This window comes from Accipiter gentilis, chromosome 16 (assembly GCF_929443795.1).
Source record: "Accipiter gentilis chromosome 16, bAccGen1.1, whole genome shotgun sequence".
Taxonomy (NCBI): domain Eukaryota; kingdom Metazoa; phylum Chordata; class Aves; order Accipitriformes; family Accipitridae; genus Astur; species Astur gentilis.
In genome coordinates, this window is record NC_064895.1 from 27,304,413 (window position 1) to 27,318,729 (window position 14,317).

Sequence of the window (14,317 nt, forward strand, 5' to 3'; positions counted from 1 at the left end):
TGGGATTGAGAAGGGATGCAGGCAGACGAGGAGGGATGCAGGTGGGATAGAGGAGGGATGCAGGTGGGATTGAGGAAGGCTGGAGGAGGGATGCAGGCAGTCGAGGAGGGATGCAGGTGGGATTGAGGAGGGGTGCACACAGACGAGGAGGGATGCAGGTGGGATTGAGGAGGGGTGCACACAGACGAGGAGGGATGCAGGTGGGATTGAGGAAGGCTGGAGGAGGGATGCAGGTGGGATTGAGGAAGGCTGGAGGAGGGATGCAGGCAGCCGAGGAGGGATGCAGGCAGCCAAGGAGGGATGCAGGTGGGCTTGAGAAGGGATGCAGGCAGACGAGGAGGGATGCAGGTGGGATTGAGGAGGGATGCAGGTGGGATTGAGGAAGGCTGGAGGAGGGATGCAGGCAGATGAGGAGGGATGCAGGTGGGGTTGAGGAAAGCTGGAGGAGGGATGCAGGCAGACGAGGAGGGATGCAGGTGGGATTGAGGAAGGCTGGAGGAGGGATGCAGGCAGACGAGGAGGGATGCAGGTGGGATTGAGGAAGGCTGGAGGAGGGATGCAGGCAGTCGAGGAGGGATGCAGGTGGGATTGAGGAAGGCTGGAGGGGGGCTGCAGGTGGGATTGAGGAAGGCTGGAGGAGGGATGCAGGCAGACGAGGAGGGATGCAGGCAGTCGAGGAGGGATGCAGGTGGGATTGAGAAGGGATGCAGGCAGACGAGGAGGGATGCAGGTGGGATAGAGGAGGGATGCAGGTAGGATTGAGGAAGGCTGGAGGAGGGATGCAGGCAGCCGAGGAGGGATGCAGGCAGCCAAGGAGGGATGCAGGTGGGCTTGAGAAGGGATGCAGGCAGACGAGGAGGGATGCAGGTGGGATTGAGGAGGGATGCAGGTGGGATTGAGGAAGGCTGGAGGAGGGATGCAGGCAGATGAGGAGGGATGCAGGTGGGGTTGAGGAAAGCTGGAGGAGGGATGCAGGCAGACGAGGAGGGATGCAGGTGGGATTGAGGAAGGCTGGAGGAGGGATGCAGGCAGACGAGGAGGGATGCAGGTGGGATTGAGGAAGGCTGGAGGAGGGATGCAGGCAGTCGAGGAGGGATGCAGGTGGGATTGAGGAAGGCTGGAGGGGGGCTGCAGGTGGGATTGAGGAAGGCTGGAGGAGGGATGCAGGCAGACGAGGAGGGATGCAGGCAGTCGAGGAGGGATGCAGGTGGGATTGAGAAGGGATGCAGGCAGACGAGGAGGGATGCAGGTGGGATAGAGGAGGGATGCAGGTGGGATTGAGGAAGGCTGGAGGAGGGATGCAGGCAGTCGAGGAGGGATGCAGGTGGGATTGAGGAGGGGTGCACACAGACGAGGAGGGATGCAGGTGGGATTGAGGAGGGGTGCACACAGACGAGGAGGGATGCAGGTGGGATTGAGGAAGGCTGGAGGAGGGATGCAGGTGGGATTGAGGAAGGCTGGAGGAGGGATGCAGGCAGCCGAGGAGGGATGCAGGCAGCCAAGGAGGGATGCAGGTGGGCTTGAGAAGGGATGCAGGCAGACGAGGAGGGATGCAGGTGGGATTGAGGAGGGATGCAGGTGGGATTGAGGAAGGCTGGAGGAGGGATGCAGGCAGATGAGGAGGGATGCAGGTGGGGTTGAGGAAAGCTGGAGGAGGGATGCAGGCAGACGAGGAGGGATGCAGGTGGGATTGAGGAAGGCTGGAGGAGGGATGCAGGCAGACGAGGAGGGATGCAGGTGGGATTGAGGAAGGCTGGAGGAGGGATGCAGGCAGTCGAGGAGGGATGCAGGTGGGATTGAGGAAGGCTGGAGGGGGGCTGCAGGTGGGATTGAGGAAGGCTGGAGGAGGGATGCAGGCAGACGAGGAGGGATGCAGGCAGTCGAGGAGGGATGCAGGTGGGATTGAGAAGGGATGCAGGCAGACGAGGAGGGATGCAGGTGGGATAGAGGAGGGATGCAGGTGGGATTGAGGAAGGCTGGAGGAGGGATGCAGGCAGACGAGGAGGGATGCAGGTGGGATTGAGGAGGGGTGCACACAGACGAGGAGGGATGCAGGTGGGATTGAGGAGGGGTGCACACAGACGAGGAGGGATGCAGGTGGGATTGAGGAAGGCTGGAGGAGGGATGCAGGTGGGATTGAGGAAGGCTGGAGGAGGGATGCAGGCAGCCGAGGAGGGATGCAGGCAGCCGAGGAGGGATGCAGGTGGGCTTGAGAAGGGATGCAGGCAGACGAGGAGGGATGCAGGTGGGATTGAGGAGGGATGCAGGTGGGATTGAGGAAGGCTGGAGGAGGGATGCAGGCAGTCGAGGAGGGATGCAGGTGGGATTGAGGAAGGCTGGAGGAGGGATGCAGGCAGATGAGGAGGGATGCAGGTGGGATTGAGGAAAGCTGGAGGAGGGATGCAGGCAGACGAGGAGGGCTGCAGGTGGGATTGAGGAGGGATGCAGGTGGGATTGAGGAAGGCTGGAGGAGGGATGCAGGCAGACGAGGAGGGCTGCAGGTGGGCTTGAGGAAGGCTGGAGGGGGGCTGCAGGTGGGCTTGCGGAGGGCCGGAGGTGCAGGGGGTTAGAGGCCGGGCGGCTGCAGGCGGCCGGGGGAGGCCGGGGGAGGCGGGGAGCGGGCGGGGAGCCGGCAGGATGCAGTCACGGCGGGGGCGGGCCGCCCGGCATGACTCAGCCGCCGGGCGCTGCCCCTTCCGCGGCCGCCGGGGGAGCGCCGAGCCGGTGGGACCGTGCGGGGCGGTGAGTCCCGCGGGGCGGGGGGGGGGGGCACCGGCAGCGGGGCTAAGGGAGCGCGGCGGGGCAGGGGGACACGGGGGGAGCGGGATGGGGCACCCCCTTTTGCTGCTGCCGCCGCCGCGGGGGAGAAGAGGCCGGGCGGGGAGGTCTGAGCCCCCCCCCCCCCCCGGGAGGGGGCTGCGAACCCCTTCCCCGAGGGGCAGCGGGAGCGTTTCCCAGGTTTTCCAGCTGGGTTTGGGGTGGTTGTGGTTGGTTGGCCGTGGTGGGGCCGGAGGGATGCTCTGCGGCTCGGTGGGTTGCAGGGCAAACGCCGTTAAAACCCTTCGGTGCGTCTCAAAACCAGCAAAGCTTCAGCTGTGCGGGGGAGGGGAGGGGAAAGGAAACCTTGTTTTCATGATGAAGACAGAAAAAAAAAAAAAACAAACCCAACAACCCCAAAACGCAGCCCTGCTCGTCAGCTGACGCTAAGGAGGTCGGTTTGGCACCCGCTGAAGGGTTTCTGGGAACATCCCGTGATGCGGAGCCGAGCTTGGGTCTGCACCAGGGCCCCGGCTTGGAGATGGTGCTGGGTGAAAGCTGCTTCGCATCTGTCTGTCCTGCATTATATCTGGCGTGCAATGTATCTGTTGGCCGTATATCGCGCTCTCGGGGCTGCGCTGCGGGCACGATAGAGCAAAGATCGGTTCCTTCTTGTATTTCCCTCCAGGTTGCAAAGTTGAGGGTGAGGGTAAGGAATTGCAGTAGCGCAGGGTGGCTGCTACGGCAGCTGAGGTCTTGTGCAAGGCTCTGGTTTGTGGATTGGCCTGGGAGAAGAAGAAAAAAAAAAATAAATCAGTGCAGCTCCATTTTGGAGGAGTCTTGCGCTTTCTGTGAATGGAAGCTGTAGAGGCGAGCGCTGCAACTTTGTCTCGAGGTGTATTTCTTTTGCCACATACCTGACCTGTGCTAATGATTTGGCTTTCCTGGAAAGGAATGGGTGTGGGGAAGAGTGCCTCATGCTGCTTTTTTTTTATTTATTTATTTTTTTTTTTTAAAGGATGACAAAAAAATCAAGCTTTGACAATGGCCGTAATGAAGTCACCAGGCCATGAGCTTGGTGCATGCCTGTGGGACCACCAAGCTAACCTGGCGGTGCAGCAAGCTAAGCTGGATTGCTTTGTTTATAGGCTTGCTTTATTGTGGCTTAAAGTCACGCACAAATCCTGGCAGCCAGAACAAAGGACAAAGCTCAGCTTGGGTAAAGGGCTTCTTGCTGGAGGAGGACACATGACTTGGGCTTTGCTGAGTACCTCTCACCCTGGAGGGGCGGGGGTGTTAGAGCTGGGGGGGGGACACAGCTTTTATCTTCCTCCCAGCCTTGGAAGAGGGTGTCTGGGTGCCTTGTCTGTGCCTGGAGGGGTTTGGAGGAGCTGGCAGGTACTCCAGGACTGTGACTTATCTCATGGCCTGACCTGCCTAAACTGAGTCATGTGAGCTGGGCTTTGAATAGCCTGTTTGGGGGTGGTTTGGTTGGGTGTTTTTTTTTTTTGATTGTGCAGAGAAATGCCTGGTTAAATGGGACTTGTGGGCTTTGATTTGTGGGTGATGTGGAGAAGACCTTTGCGGTGGGACTCTGCATCTCCCTTGGCCGCTGGGAGGAGGCGATGGGACCCTCCTGATCTCTGGCATAATAACGCGGTCCAAGTAGTCGGAGCTCTGTCCTTGAGAAAGCAGGCAGGGAACTGCTGCTGGCTCCAAGATCTGGTCAGAAGGGATGGAGAAGACACCTGGGTGATGTCACCTCCTCCCCATCTCTCTGCCTGCGCCGCTGCAGCGCAGAGGGACTGCGGGTGGGTGGTGCAGCGCCAGCCGCAGCCATCTCGCTTCGGATGCTCTCCTCCCTCGCACGCTGCAGCTGCTCTGAGCAGCTCATGTTGGAGAGCCTTCAGCCTCAGTGCTTCCTCCTCACCGGCTGGGAGGGGGAGGCTCAAGGGCTGCACTCAGGTGGCCCAAATTTCTTCTTTTTAAAGCAACCAGCTGGCTGAATTGAGAGAGCCCTGCCCAGGGTCAGGTGTGCTGGTGGGCAGCAGCTTTCTGGAGTTATTTCTTGCTTGTCCTTCAAGAAATTACATTACCAGATACTTTAGATCCCAAAGCAGGGGACTTGTTCTCAGCTCCCGGGTCTGCAGCCCAAGAAGAGATAGAGCAGTTCGGGGGGCTCTTTGCAAGCCCCAAACATCCTCGAGCCATCTAGAGAGTTTACTAGGGTGAAGCTGCTGTGCCTTAAGTCCAACAGCCAAGCTTTGCTTCTGTTTTCAAGCCGTTGGGCTTCAGCAGGGAGGGAGGTGTGTGCGGAGGAGATAGCGGTGGTGGGGGAAGCAGGCGCGAGATAACGCTGCCACGGGAAGCGTCTTACTCTATCGTGGCAGTGGGGAAAGGAGGGCGATGGGGGAAACCAGCAGCCTTTTCTTACTTGCTGAGTTGCCGCTGGGGTCGGCGTGCCTCCGGCTGCGAGTCACTTGCTCTCGGTGGAAATTCATCCTGTGAGGCCCGTGGCTGTGCGCTCTCTCTATAGATTTGCTGTATGCAGGGTGCTTGCTAAAGCCGGGGGGGGTTAGGGAGGAAGAAATTGCATGAGATCGAGGATTTCCCCTTCCCTCTGCACCCAGGTCTTGGGATACTCCGTGCCATCCAGCTGAGAGTTATCAGCTCCCCCCTGAGACTTCAGGCCCACAGGAGACTTCGTAGAATCACAGAACGGTTTGGGTGGGAAGGGACCTTTAAAGGTCATCTAGTCCAACCCCCCTGCAACGAGCAGGGACATCTTCAACTAGCTCAGGTTGCTCAGAGCCCCGTCCAACCTGCCCTTGAATGGTTTTGGGGATGAGGCAGCTACCACCTCTCTGGGCAACCTGGGCTGGCGTCTCACCACCCTCAGTGTAAAAAATTTCTTCCTTATATCTTGTCTGATTCTACCCTCTTTCAGTTTAAACCCATTAACCCTTGTCCTATCGCTACAGGCCCTACTAAAAAGCCTGTCCCCATCTTTCTTATAAGCTCCTTTAGGTACTGGAAGGCCACAATAAGGTCTCCGTGGATCCTTCTCTTCTCCAGACTGAACCACCCCAACTCTCTCCTAGCCCCTAGGGAGCCTTCATGCCCATGGGACACTTGGCAAGAGGCTTGTTTGCCGAAAACAACCGACTGGCTCCCAGCTATTTGGGTTGCACTGGGCCGTGTCTCGCTGGGTTTGCTGGCCGTCAGCCATGTCACGGCACGGATGCAATGCAGCAGAGCTTAAAAAACTGAGCGGCTGTCGGAGGGGAAACTGCCTGGTGTCTTTTTTCAGTTTGGTTTCAGGTTGCCTGGAGCTCACAGCCTGCGGTCGGTGTGGTCTGGTAACCTGAGGATGTCAGATGTCCCGTGTCCGTCCATCAAGAGCTCGGTGCAAGCAGCCGTATTGCTGTGGGAGGCTTTGTGGGGCGGGTTTCAGCGTGTCAGCAAATTTACAAGCATCCTGCTGAAAACGAAAGTGTATCAGGTGGCTTCTGGCCTCAAAAGCCTCCTTTCTGTGCTACAGAAAATATGAAGTTGACTGCAGGAAGTACAGAGGCTTTGGGGTTTATGTTTTGGGTTTGTTTGTTTTTTTTTAAAGATTTTTCATTAGAAAAGGTATTGCTGGTCACCTATAGGCTTCCTATAGCCATGTTGCAGGGGCACAAGGCAAAAACTACAGTAGCCTTAGAAATGTGTATTTGTTTCTCTGGGTGTAACCTCCTTTCTGCTGCGTGAGCAGGGGAGCACGGTGGGGACATCAGCAGTGCCAGCGAGTCCCTCATCCGTGAGAAACCTCTAAACAAGCAAATACACATGGAACACCTTCAAAGAGGTGAGATCTGGGGGTAGGGGGACCCATACGCTGCTGAAACTCAACTAGCTTTTGGGCTGAGAGAGTGGGAAGGAAAATAAATCAATGGTGAAAGGAGGAGAAGGAAGGAGGAAAAAAAAAAAAAAAGCCCCTTTATACAGTTAGCTGCAGCCGCCCGAGCTTGTTGCTGGCAGAAAGTAGGACAATCCTGCTGGGTTTTTTTTCTCTGGAAAGGCTAAACTTGGCTGTGAGTGGGTGGAGGCAGCCTGCATGGAAATGCCCGCGCGTCTTCCCATCTCCTGACCCGGCTCAGCGAGCTCGGCTGCCGCGGGGCCGGAGAGCTGCGTGTCCGGCTGCTCGGGTGTATTTGCCCAGAAGGGTTTAAGCCCAGGCTCGCAAAGGTGATTACACGTTCAGCTTGCTGAGATGAGTAGGAATTAAAGCCTAAATATCTCTGCTGTTCAGGCTACCGTGGACTGGCTGAGGTCTCGGGTCGCTCGTCAGGCTTGGAGCTCGTCGGGGTGGATGTGGGCTTGGTGGAAGGGGAGCTGGGAGGTTTTGGGAGGAGGGTGCTCTGCTGTGTTTGCAGAGGTCGAGCAGCTCGTGGTCCGGCTGTGTGTCTGAGTCAGGCTTGGGGATGCGGAGCGAGTGGTTTCTGCTGGCTTTTGGGGTTAAATTGGAGTTGGGCGATTTAATGGGAATTGGGTTAAAGGAGGCAGGAAAGCAGAGAAACCACCCAGCTCTGGAGCATCTTTGGGTTGGGTGATGCTTGTGCTCCTGCACGGGAGGCTGTGGGCCACCCTTGCTGTGCTCCTGGATTTTTCCTGCGTCTCTGTTCCCCAAATTGGGACTTTTCTGGTGCCCTGCGTTAAGGGATGCGGCTTCACAGCCTCCCTCGTGAAAAGCCCCGGTGGGAGGGGAGCGCAGGCAGCAGCCGCAGGCAGCTCCGGTGCATGCGGACCCCCCCCATCTGCGTGGGCAGGGGCTCCCTACCCCAGGACTGTGACCCCAATCGGGGTCCCCAGGGCAACGGGCTGGCCAAAATGAGGCCGTAACATCCAAAAATGTGATTTGGAGCGAAATCTTCAAAGGGAAGAGCATTGCACTGGGGCGGGGGCTAGCAAGTCGCCGCGGCTGCAGCCCTGCCTGCGGTTTGCCGTGGAGGTGAGGTGTTACTTATTCTTTCTGGTCCTTATTCTCCATTTTTGTGGAAGTAAACAGAGCTGTTAATACCCTCCAAATGCCTTGGATCTGCTACAAAAGATATTTTCCTGCAGCTACTAATCCTGCAGTGGTCAACAACCAGGGTTGCCTTGTCTGATTTCTTCTGAGCTGCAGGAGGGGGGTTCTTAGTCTGCCTCTGCGTCTTTCCTGACCTTTGCGGTAAATCAGGATTGGGAGGGGCTTGGTGCAGCCATGTGTTTTATGCTCCCACGTGTTGCTGTGACGGTCCTTCTGGCAAGCCCTTGCTCGCCGTCCGAGCACGCTTTGGGAAGGTTTCCAATGATGCCCAAATCTGGCTGCAGGTGGAGTGTCCTGTTCTGTAGCCAAGATGTGGCCGTCCGTGTCCATCCTGTGTGTCCTGGTGGCCTTCGCTAATGCTCGCAGCATTCCTTACTACCCTCCTCTCTCCAGCGACTTGGTCAACCACATAAACAAGCTCAACACTACCTGGAAGGTGAGTACCAGGTTGGTTTTTTGGGTTTTGGTTTTTTGGGGGTTTTTTTTTTTTGCATGCATTGCTCAACAGTCTCTTTGTGGGACTCAATAGCTGAGCTTTGGGAGTCTCACCACAGTGGTTGCATCAAACCAGCCTTGGTCCCAGGTGACTTCTCCAGCGAGTTGATGCTGTCAGGGATTCCCGCGGTGACAGCAACTGTGGAGCTTCTTTGGAGCAAAGCACTGATGAATTTGTAGAGTAGGAGCAATGCTAAGAGGAGGAAACTCGTGTGGGAGGCTGGAAACGGGCAGCAAGTATCAAGCTATATCGATGACCTGGCCAAACCCTCCTCAGCTGTGCTGCTGTGGCCAAAGCCTAGAGTTGGACCTTAGCTTACTGCTCGTGATGCTCTGATCCTGGAAGGGGCTGTGTTCTGTGTCTATAGGTACGTTGGCTCTTGGCCCCTGGGTTTTATAGCAAGTGTCAGACACTGGGTGGGCTTGAGGGAGATCTGGAGCACCAGGCTGGTCCCAGCACTGCACTTGGTGGCTGGGAAGAGTCACGTCCCGTTTCTCTGTGTCTCTTTCCCAGGCAGGGCACAACTTCCACAACACTGACATGAGCTATGTGAAGAAGCTCTGCGGCACCTTCCTGGGTGGGCCCAAGCTTCCCGAGAGGTGAGTGCTGGGAGAAGAAGATGAGGGCCCTGTAAAAGCTCCTGTGGGTGCTCCTGGTGTGTCTGGAGTGGGTGAGGGTCTCCTGGCAGTCTGTGAGTGGGGTTCTCCTGGGTGCAGCCTGGTGGACATCTTGCATGGAATTAAGTACGGAAGCGTGCATGGGGGGAACATCCGTCCTCTGTCTTGCCAGATACTTGACCAATCGTGTAATTTGTACTCCTTGAAACTCAAAACCCTGGAGGAGCTGCTGACCCAGTCTGAGGACTTCAGGAGTATTTATTCTCCTCCAGAAAGCAAACAAGAGCCTTTGTCCTCCAGGTCACCTTCAGAGGAGGTTGGAAAGTCCTGTGCATCCAGTCCTGTTGACGCTGGTGTTCCTGTAACAGGACTTCCCTCTTCTCGCTCGCAGGGTAGATTTTGCTGCAGACATGGAGCTGCCCGATAATTTTGACGCGCGGACGCAGTGGCCCAACTGTCCGACCATCAATGAGATAAGAGACCAGGGCTCTTGCGGCTCTTGCTGGGTAAGAGCACGGGCGGTTTAAGGTTGTGTCGATACAGACTTTGCTGGACAAAACCCGTGCTGTTGAGTTTGCTGCTGAACGGCATAAATGGGGGGGACACGGGGGATCCTGCAGTGTCTGAGCTTCTTGGTGGGCTTCTCCCAGCCAGGCTCATGCTTGCTGCACTCATTGCCAGAAGGTTGCCTGGTTTCTCTCCCATGGCCAGCTCTAACGGTCTTCCCTCGGGTTTTTGGGGCTGCCCGCAGGCTTTTGGCGCCGTAGAAGCGATTTCAGACAGAATCTGCGTTCACACAAACGCCAAGGTGAGCGTGGAGGTCTCGGCGGAGGACTTGCTGTCGTGCTGCGGCTTCGAGTGCGGCATGGGGTGAGCTGCTCGTGGTTCTTGGGCGCTTAAAAGGTGGGTGGGAGGAGCAGGGACACAACCCGAAGATGCTGATCGTTTCAGCCCTGTCTTCCTAGTCTCCCTAATGAGCAGGAAGCCCCACCAGTGGTTTGTGCCGTAGATGCTGGAGTTAGGTGGGAACACGAAGGTGACTGCATGGACTGAAAGTCCCTCTGGGCTGCGTCCTGCCTCCAGGAGTAGTGGATGATGATGGCTGGTGGAGAAAGGGCAAGCACGTAACGATGCTTTCCCATACAGAGTTGGCGGCTGCCTAAGCCAAAGGAAGAATCTTTTAATAGCCCCAAAGCCTTGGTTTTCAGGCACAAGCCTTTTGCCTGTGGCTTTTGCAGTTGTCGAGAGCAGGGTGGGGAGGTGGGTCTCCAAGTCGTGTGGCTTCTGCCGCTCCTGGCAGCAGAGGCTGACCGGGGACCTGGTAAGGAGGCATCACCGCTTTGGGGTTTGGAGGCATCGGTGCTCTTAGCTCCTTCTTGCCCTGAGGCTTTGCTGTCTCGAGGTCTAGAAATCCTGGGGAAGGCAGGGATAGACTTAAAAAGGTTTGACGTGCTGGAACTGCTGTCTCTTTCTCCAGGTGCAACGGTGGTTACCCCTCCGGCGCGTGGAGGTACTGGACAGAGAGGGGGCTCGTGTCTGGGGGTCTCTACGATTCCCATGTGGGTAAGTCCTGGTAGATGCCCTTGTGAAAGCAAAGAGGAGCATCTCTGCTCAGTTACAGGTTCATGTCCTTCAGGCTGCTTCTCTTCTGGTCTGCATCCTTGTGTGGCTGCTCCCTCCTTCAGGTCTGGGCTCAAACACCTCTGCTAGCCCAGCTGGCTGCTCCTGGCCCCATGGCTCCCTCTGGTCACTCTTTGGGACAAGGGTCCCTGAGCAGCACCTAGTGGCAGGAGACCCATGCGGGAAGGGAGAACAGTAGCCAGACTTAACAACCCCACAAGGCTCCTGATTCCATAGCAGGAAAGAATCAGGCTGTGAATTTTTTTGTTATTGCTGGTTTGGGACCAGTTCAGTACACTTTGCATGAGGGCAGGAGTCTTCCTGACATGTTTCCCCCTCAAAAAGTAACTTCCAGACTGGAAATCTCTACCTCCTCCTAGCATGGCCATGAGTTGGTTCACGTTTCCATCTTCTCCATCCCCTTGTCAAGACAGAGGTGGTGGGAAGCAGGTCCAGAGGGCAAACCCATTGCTGACGCAGGGATTGCTCATCTGGCAGCGGCAGACCTACTTTTGCTCGCACCCCACTGATCCGCGGGGTTTCTAGGTCAGAAACGTCATCTCCTTCCTCAGGGCATCTGGTGCCTTCTCCGGCATGGCTGTTGGATGCTTGGGGACAGCCAGTTCATGCTCCCTCTGTCCTCAACAGGCTGCCGTCCCTACTCCATCCCACCCTGCGAGCACCACGTCAACGGCTCCCGGCCACCGTGCACCGGGGAAGGGGGGGAGACCCCCCGGTGCAGCCGGCACTGCGAACCTGGCTACTCCCCCTCGTACAAGGAGGACAAGCACTACGGTAAGGGAGCGGGTCTTGGCCGCTGCTTTGATGCACGGCAGCTCCGGAGCTGTTCCTGGTGGTAACTTGGTGGGGTTGGACCTCTTTCTAAGCTGTTTTAGGGTGGCTTTTTTTCCTGTGGCCTCAGGATGGGTGGTCCTGGAGCAAGCCTGGCAGATGCAGAGTTTGTATTTGCGGAGACTCAACGGAGATGGGGGAGCTGATCAGGGTCCTCGTGGTGCACGTGCCTGGGTTGAAGAGCATAGTGCTGAGCTCTGGGGGGGCCCGGTGTAAAAGTCACCTTCTTCCTACTCCTTGGTGGCAGCCAGCACTATAACTGTAGGAGAGTCTGGCTGTTTCTTGGAGATTTGTCTTAGCTTTGAGTAATTTGGTTTGGTTTGGAAGTGAAGATGTACAAGGGGAAAACTTCCCTTCCCACCGAAGCTGCCTGGAATAGGTCTTTGGGTACAGAATAGGACTCGGGTTAAGTCGTTCCCTCTGGAAGAGGGATGGTTGGAGCCCAATTTCCCTGCCTGGCTGTGTCAGCTGGGTTTGAATTTAACTTTGAAGTGGAGAAGGCTTCTTGCACAGGCATGCCAAGCAGTCGCTGTTCAGGTGTCCTGAGACCTGTGTGGCCTGACAATGCTGTAATAATGGTAGGATATTTTTTTTTTTTTCTCTCTAGGCATCACATCCTACGGTGTCCCCCACAGCGAGAAGGAAATCATGGCTGAGATCTACAAGAACGGCCCAGTGGAAGGAGCATTTATTGTCTATGAGGACTTCCTGATGTACAAGTCTGGTGAGCATCAGCACCGAGGCTGTAGGGAGCCCTGTTCCCTACTTCAGCCGTAGGGTCCATTTTTTTTGTGGCCCTTTTCCCTCTACTCAAGTCTGAAAGGAGATCTCGAGTTCACACTTGAATATCTGGTGTTGCAAGAACACGGGCAGATACCATCTCCTGTATCTGTTGGTTTACAGCAAGGGGAATAGGTATTTGGGACCGGTTCAGGGAGGAAGCCCCAAAGGGGAGCTCCCAGAACTGCAGATGAGCACAACAGCCAGGATTTTAGGTAAAATCTTGGCAAATGGCTGTCCTGGTGTGGACTCCAGTTCTCTGTTCTGAACTGCTTGATGTGCTGCCTTTTGGGCTCCTTGCCGAGTGTCTCTGGCTGTTCCACGTGCCGAGCTGACGCTTAGCATCAGTCTTTCCTCCAGACTCTACGCTAAGCTTCAGGTTTGCATTTAACAAAAAAAAACCCCACCCACCACCTTCTCGGCTGGTCTCTGGGCTTTGATATGGAATTTCTCACGCGTTGGCAGCGGTCTGAGGTGGGCGCCCGTTGATGTCTTGCCGTGTTGCCTTGCAGGGGTCTACCAGCACGTGTCCGGCGAGCAGGTTGGAGGCCACGCAATCCGGATCCTGGGCTGGGGGGTGGACAACGGCACTCCGTACTGGCTGGCCGCCAACTCCTGGAACACCGACTGGGGCGACAATGGTGAGGCACCCCTGGATGCTGCCGGAGGGAACCCCTTCCCCGTTCTCCTTGGTGTGCTGGGAAGGTTGACTCTTGCTCTTGGTGTGCTTCCAGGCTTCTTCAAAATTCTCCGAGGAGAGGACCACTGCGGCATCGAGTCCGAGATCGTGGCTGGCATCCCCAGTACGGAGCAGTACTGGAAGAGGGTGTAACCCTTTTGATCAAACCACAAGTAATCCTGAGTCCCCGATACTTTTAACTGATAGTGGGTTGGGTGCAGAGCCCCCCCCCCTTCTAAGAGACTATAGTTGAGGTTACTTTATTAAAGCTTTTTATCTTTTTTTTTTTTTAATTGTGTGGTGGAGCTGGAGGTGGAACTGCTCTCTGCAAGCCCTCTGCTCCTGGTGGGTCGCAGCTATGGGGCATTCCCTGCTCAAAGGACTGCTGGAGGGCTCGCTGGCCTCTTGTGCCATGGTATTTGGTTAGCCTGGACCCCTTCCAGCCCAGTCTGTTACTGGGAGGGTAGGAAGCAGTAGCTTTGTGCTGGGACGAGGGACTTGGTGGGGCAGCAGAGATGGATCTTGCTGGGAAGTTGTGGCCAGGGGTGATTGTGCACCCCTGGCCGGGTTGGTCTGACTTAGCGCCTACAATAAGCAGGGTATGTTAGCGTGTGCCTTGAATTGGCTGAACTTAGACCTATTAATGACAAAATACCGATGAACTTCATGTGGGGCTGGCTCTGGCTGGAGCTGCGGTAATGCCCCTTCCTGCCTGCAAGAAGTCCTTTGTGCATCGCTTGCTCTGCTCCATCCATTCGGCTGCTTTTAAAACCACTCATTCCTCAGCTGTTTATTTGCTTCTTTTTTTTTTTCCTGCTGTAGCCTGGGGTTATTGATCCTAGGAGAGGGCCTGCCTGGAGCTCCACAAGCCTTTGATCAAATGTCCCGCAACGTCTAGAAAGACACTGGAAAGTGCAAATTACATTTTTTATCCGTGGCAGGGCAGCTTGGTGTGTGCAGTGGGTCGTGCCTTGGCAAGGGTGCTGCATCTTAACTGGTGTGGTGCTTGGGGACTGTGGGTGCTGAAGGCAGAGCAGGGGTGAGGGATGTTCCCCAGGTCTGCTGCAGGGAGCTCATGCAGATGCTTGGAGGTATCTCACTAACTTGCACACAACTGAAGCTTTTTTCTTTTCGAGCCACAGACATTAACAAAGAAGAAAAGAACTGTTATTTTTCTTACTGGGGGGATGTGCGATAGTTGCGTAGGAGGAATCGTATGATTTGCCAACACTAATAGAGCGAAAGAGCTTTTTTTAAAAAAATTTTATTTTAAAGCACAAACTATATTGCTGAGCTGAGGCTATGGGCCTGAAATGCGTGAAGCAGGCTCTCCTTTGCACTGTAAAATAGCCCCTTACCTCTGCTTACTCAGACTCCAGTGAGACAGAGCTGTGGTGTATATGATTGGAACAACTGTGCCAATAAATGATTTCTCCGGTGTCTTG

General features: G+C 56.0%; 1 protein-coding gene and 1 long non-coding RNA gene across 3 annotated transcripts; both read left to right on the plus strand.

The window, feature by feature from the left end:
* The first annotated feature begins 761 nt into the window (after positions 1 to 761).
* On the plus strand, positions 762 to 2,599 carry LOC126046608 (uncharacterized). Its single transcript, XR_007508375.1, has 5 exons — positions 762 to 889; positions 1,049 to 1,578; positions 1,738 to 2,130; positions 2,268 to 2,320; positions 2,449 to 2,599. It is a non-coding gene; the product is annotated as an uncharacterized LOC126046608 (long non-coding RNA).
* Positions 2,600 to 2,657: 58 nt separating this feature from the next.
* Positions 2,658 to 14,312, plus strand: CTSB (cathepsin B). 2 transcript variants are annotated; one of them, XM_049819239.1, is made up of 10 exons: positions 2,658 to 2,742; positions 8,113 to 8,264; positions 8,838 to 8,923; positions 9,333 to 9,447; positions 9,693 to 9,811; positions 10,419 to 10,504; positions 11,210 to 11,356; positions 12,021 to 12,137; positions 12,706 to 12,834; positions 12,928 to 14,312. In XM_049819239.1, exons 2-10 carry the CDS (start codon positions 8,139 to 8,141, stop codon positions 13,023 to 13,025), a joined length of 1,023 nt encoding a protein of 340 aa, XP_049675196.1. In that variant the 5' UTR covers positions 2,658 to 2,742; positions 8,113 to 8,138; the 3' UTR covers positions 13,026 to 14,312. The 2 variants fall into 2 exon arrangements, with proteins under 2 accessions (XP_049675196.1, XP_049675197.1); XM_049819240.1 differs by having other exon boundaries at positions 2,670 to 2,732; positions 8,119 to 8,264.
* The last annotated feature ends 5 nt before the right edge of the window (positions 14,313 to 14,317 follow it).

What these genes read in the sequence shown, in the direction of transcription:
- CTSB (XM_049819239.1), top strand. Translation starts at nt 8,139, where the DNA reads ATGTGGCCGTCCGTGTCCATCCTGTGTGTCCTGGTGGCCTTCGCTAAT. An exon ending in TCTCTACGATTCCCATGTGG is followed by an intron (nt 10,505 to 11,209) that starts GTAAGTCCTGGT and finishes TGTCCTCAACAG; the next exon opens with GCTGCCGTCCCTACTCCATC. An exon ending in CACCGACTGGGGCGACAATG is followed by an intron (nt 12,835 to 12,927) that starts GTGAGGCACCCC and finishes GTGTGCTTCCAG; the next exon opens with GCTTCTTCAAAATTCTCCGA.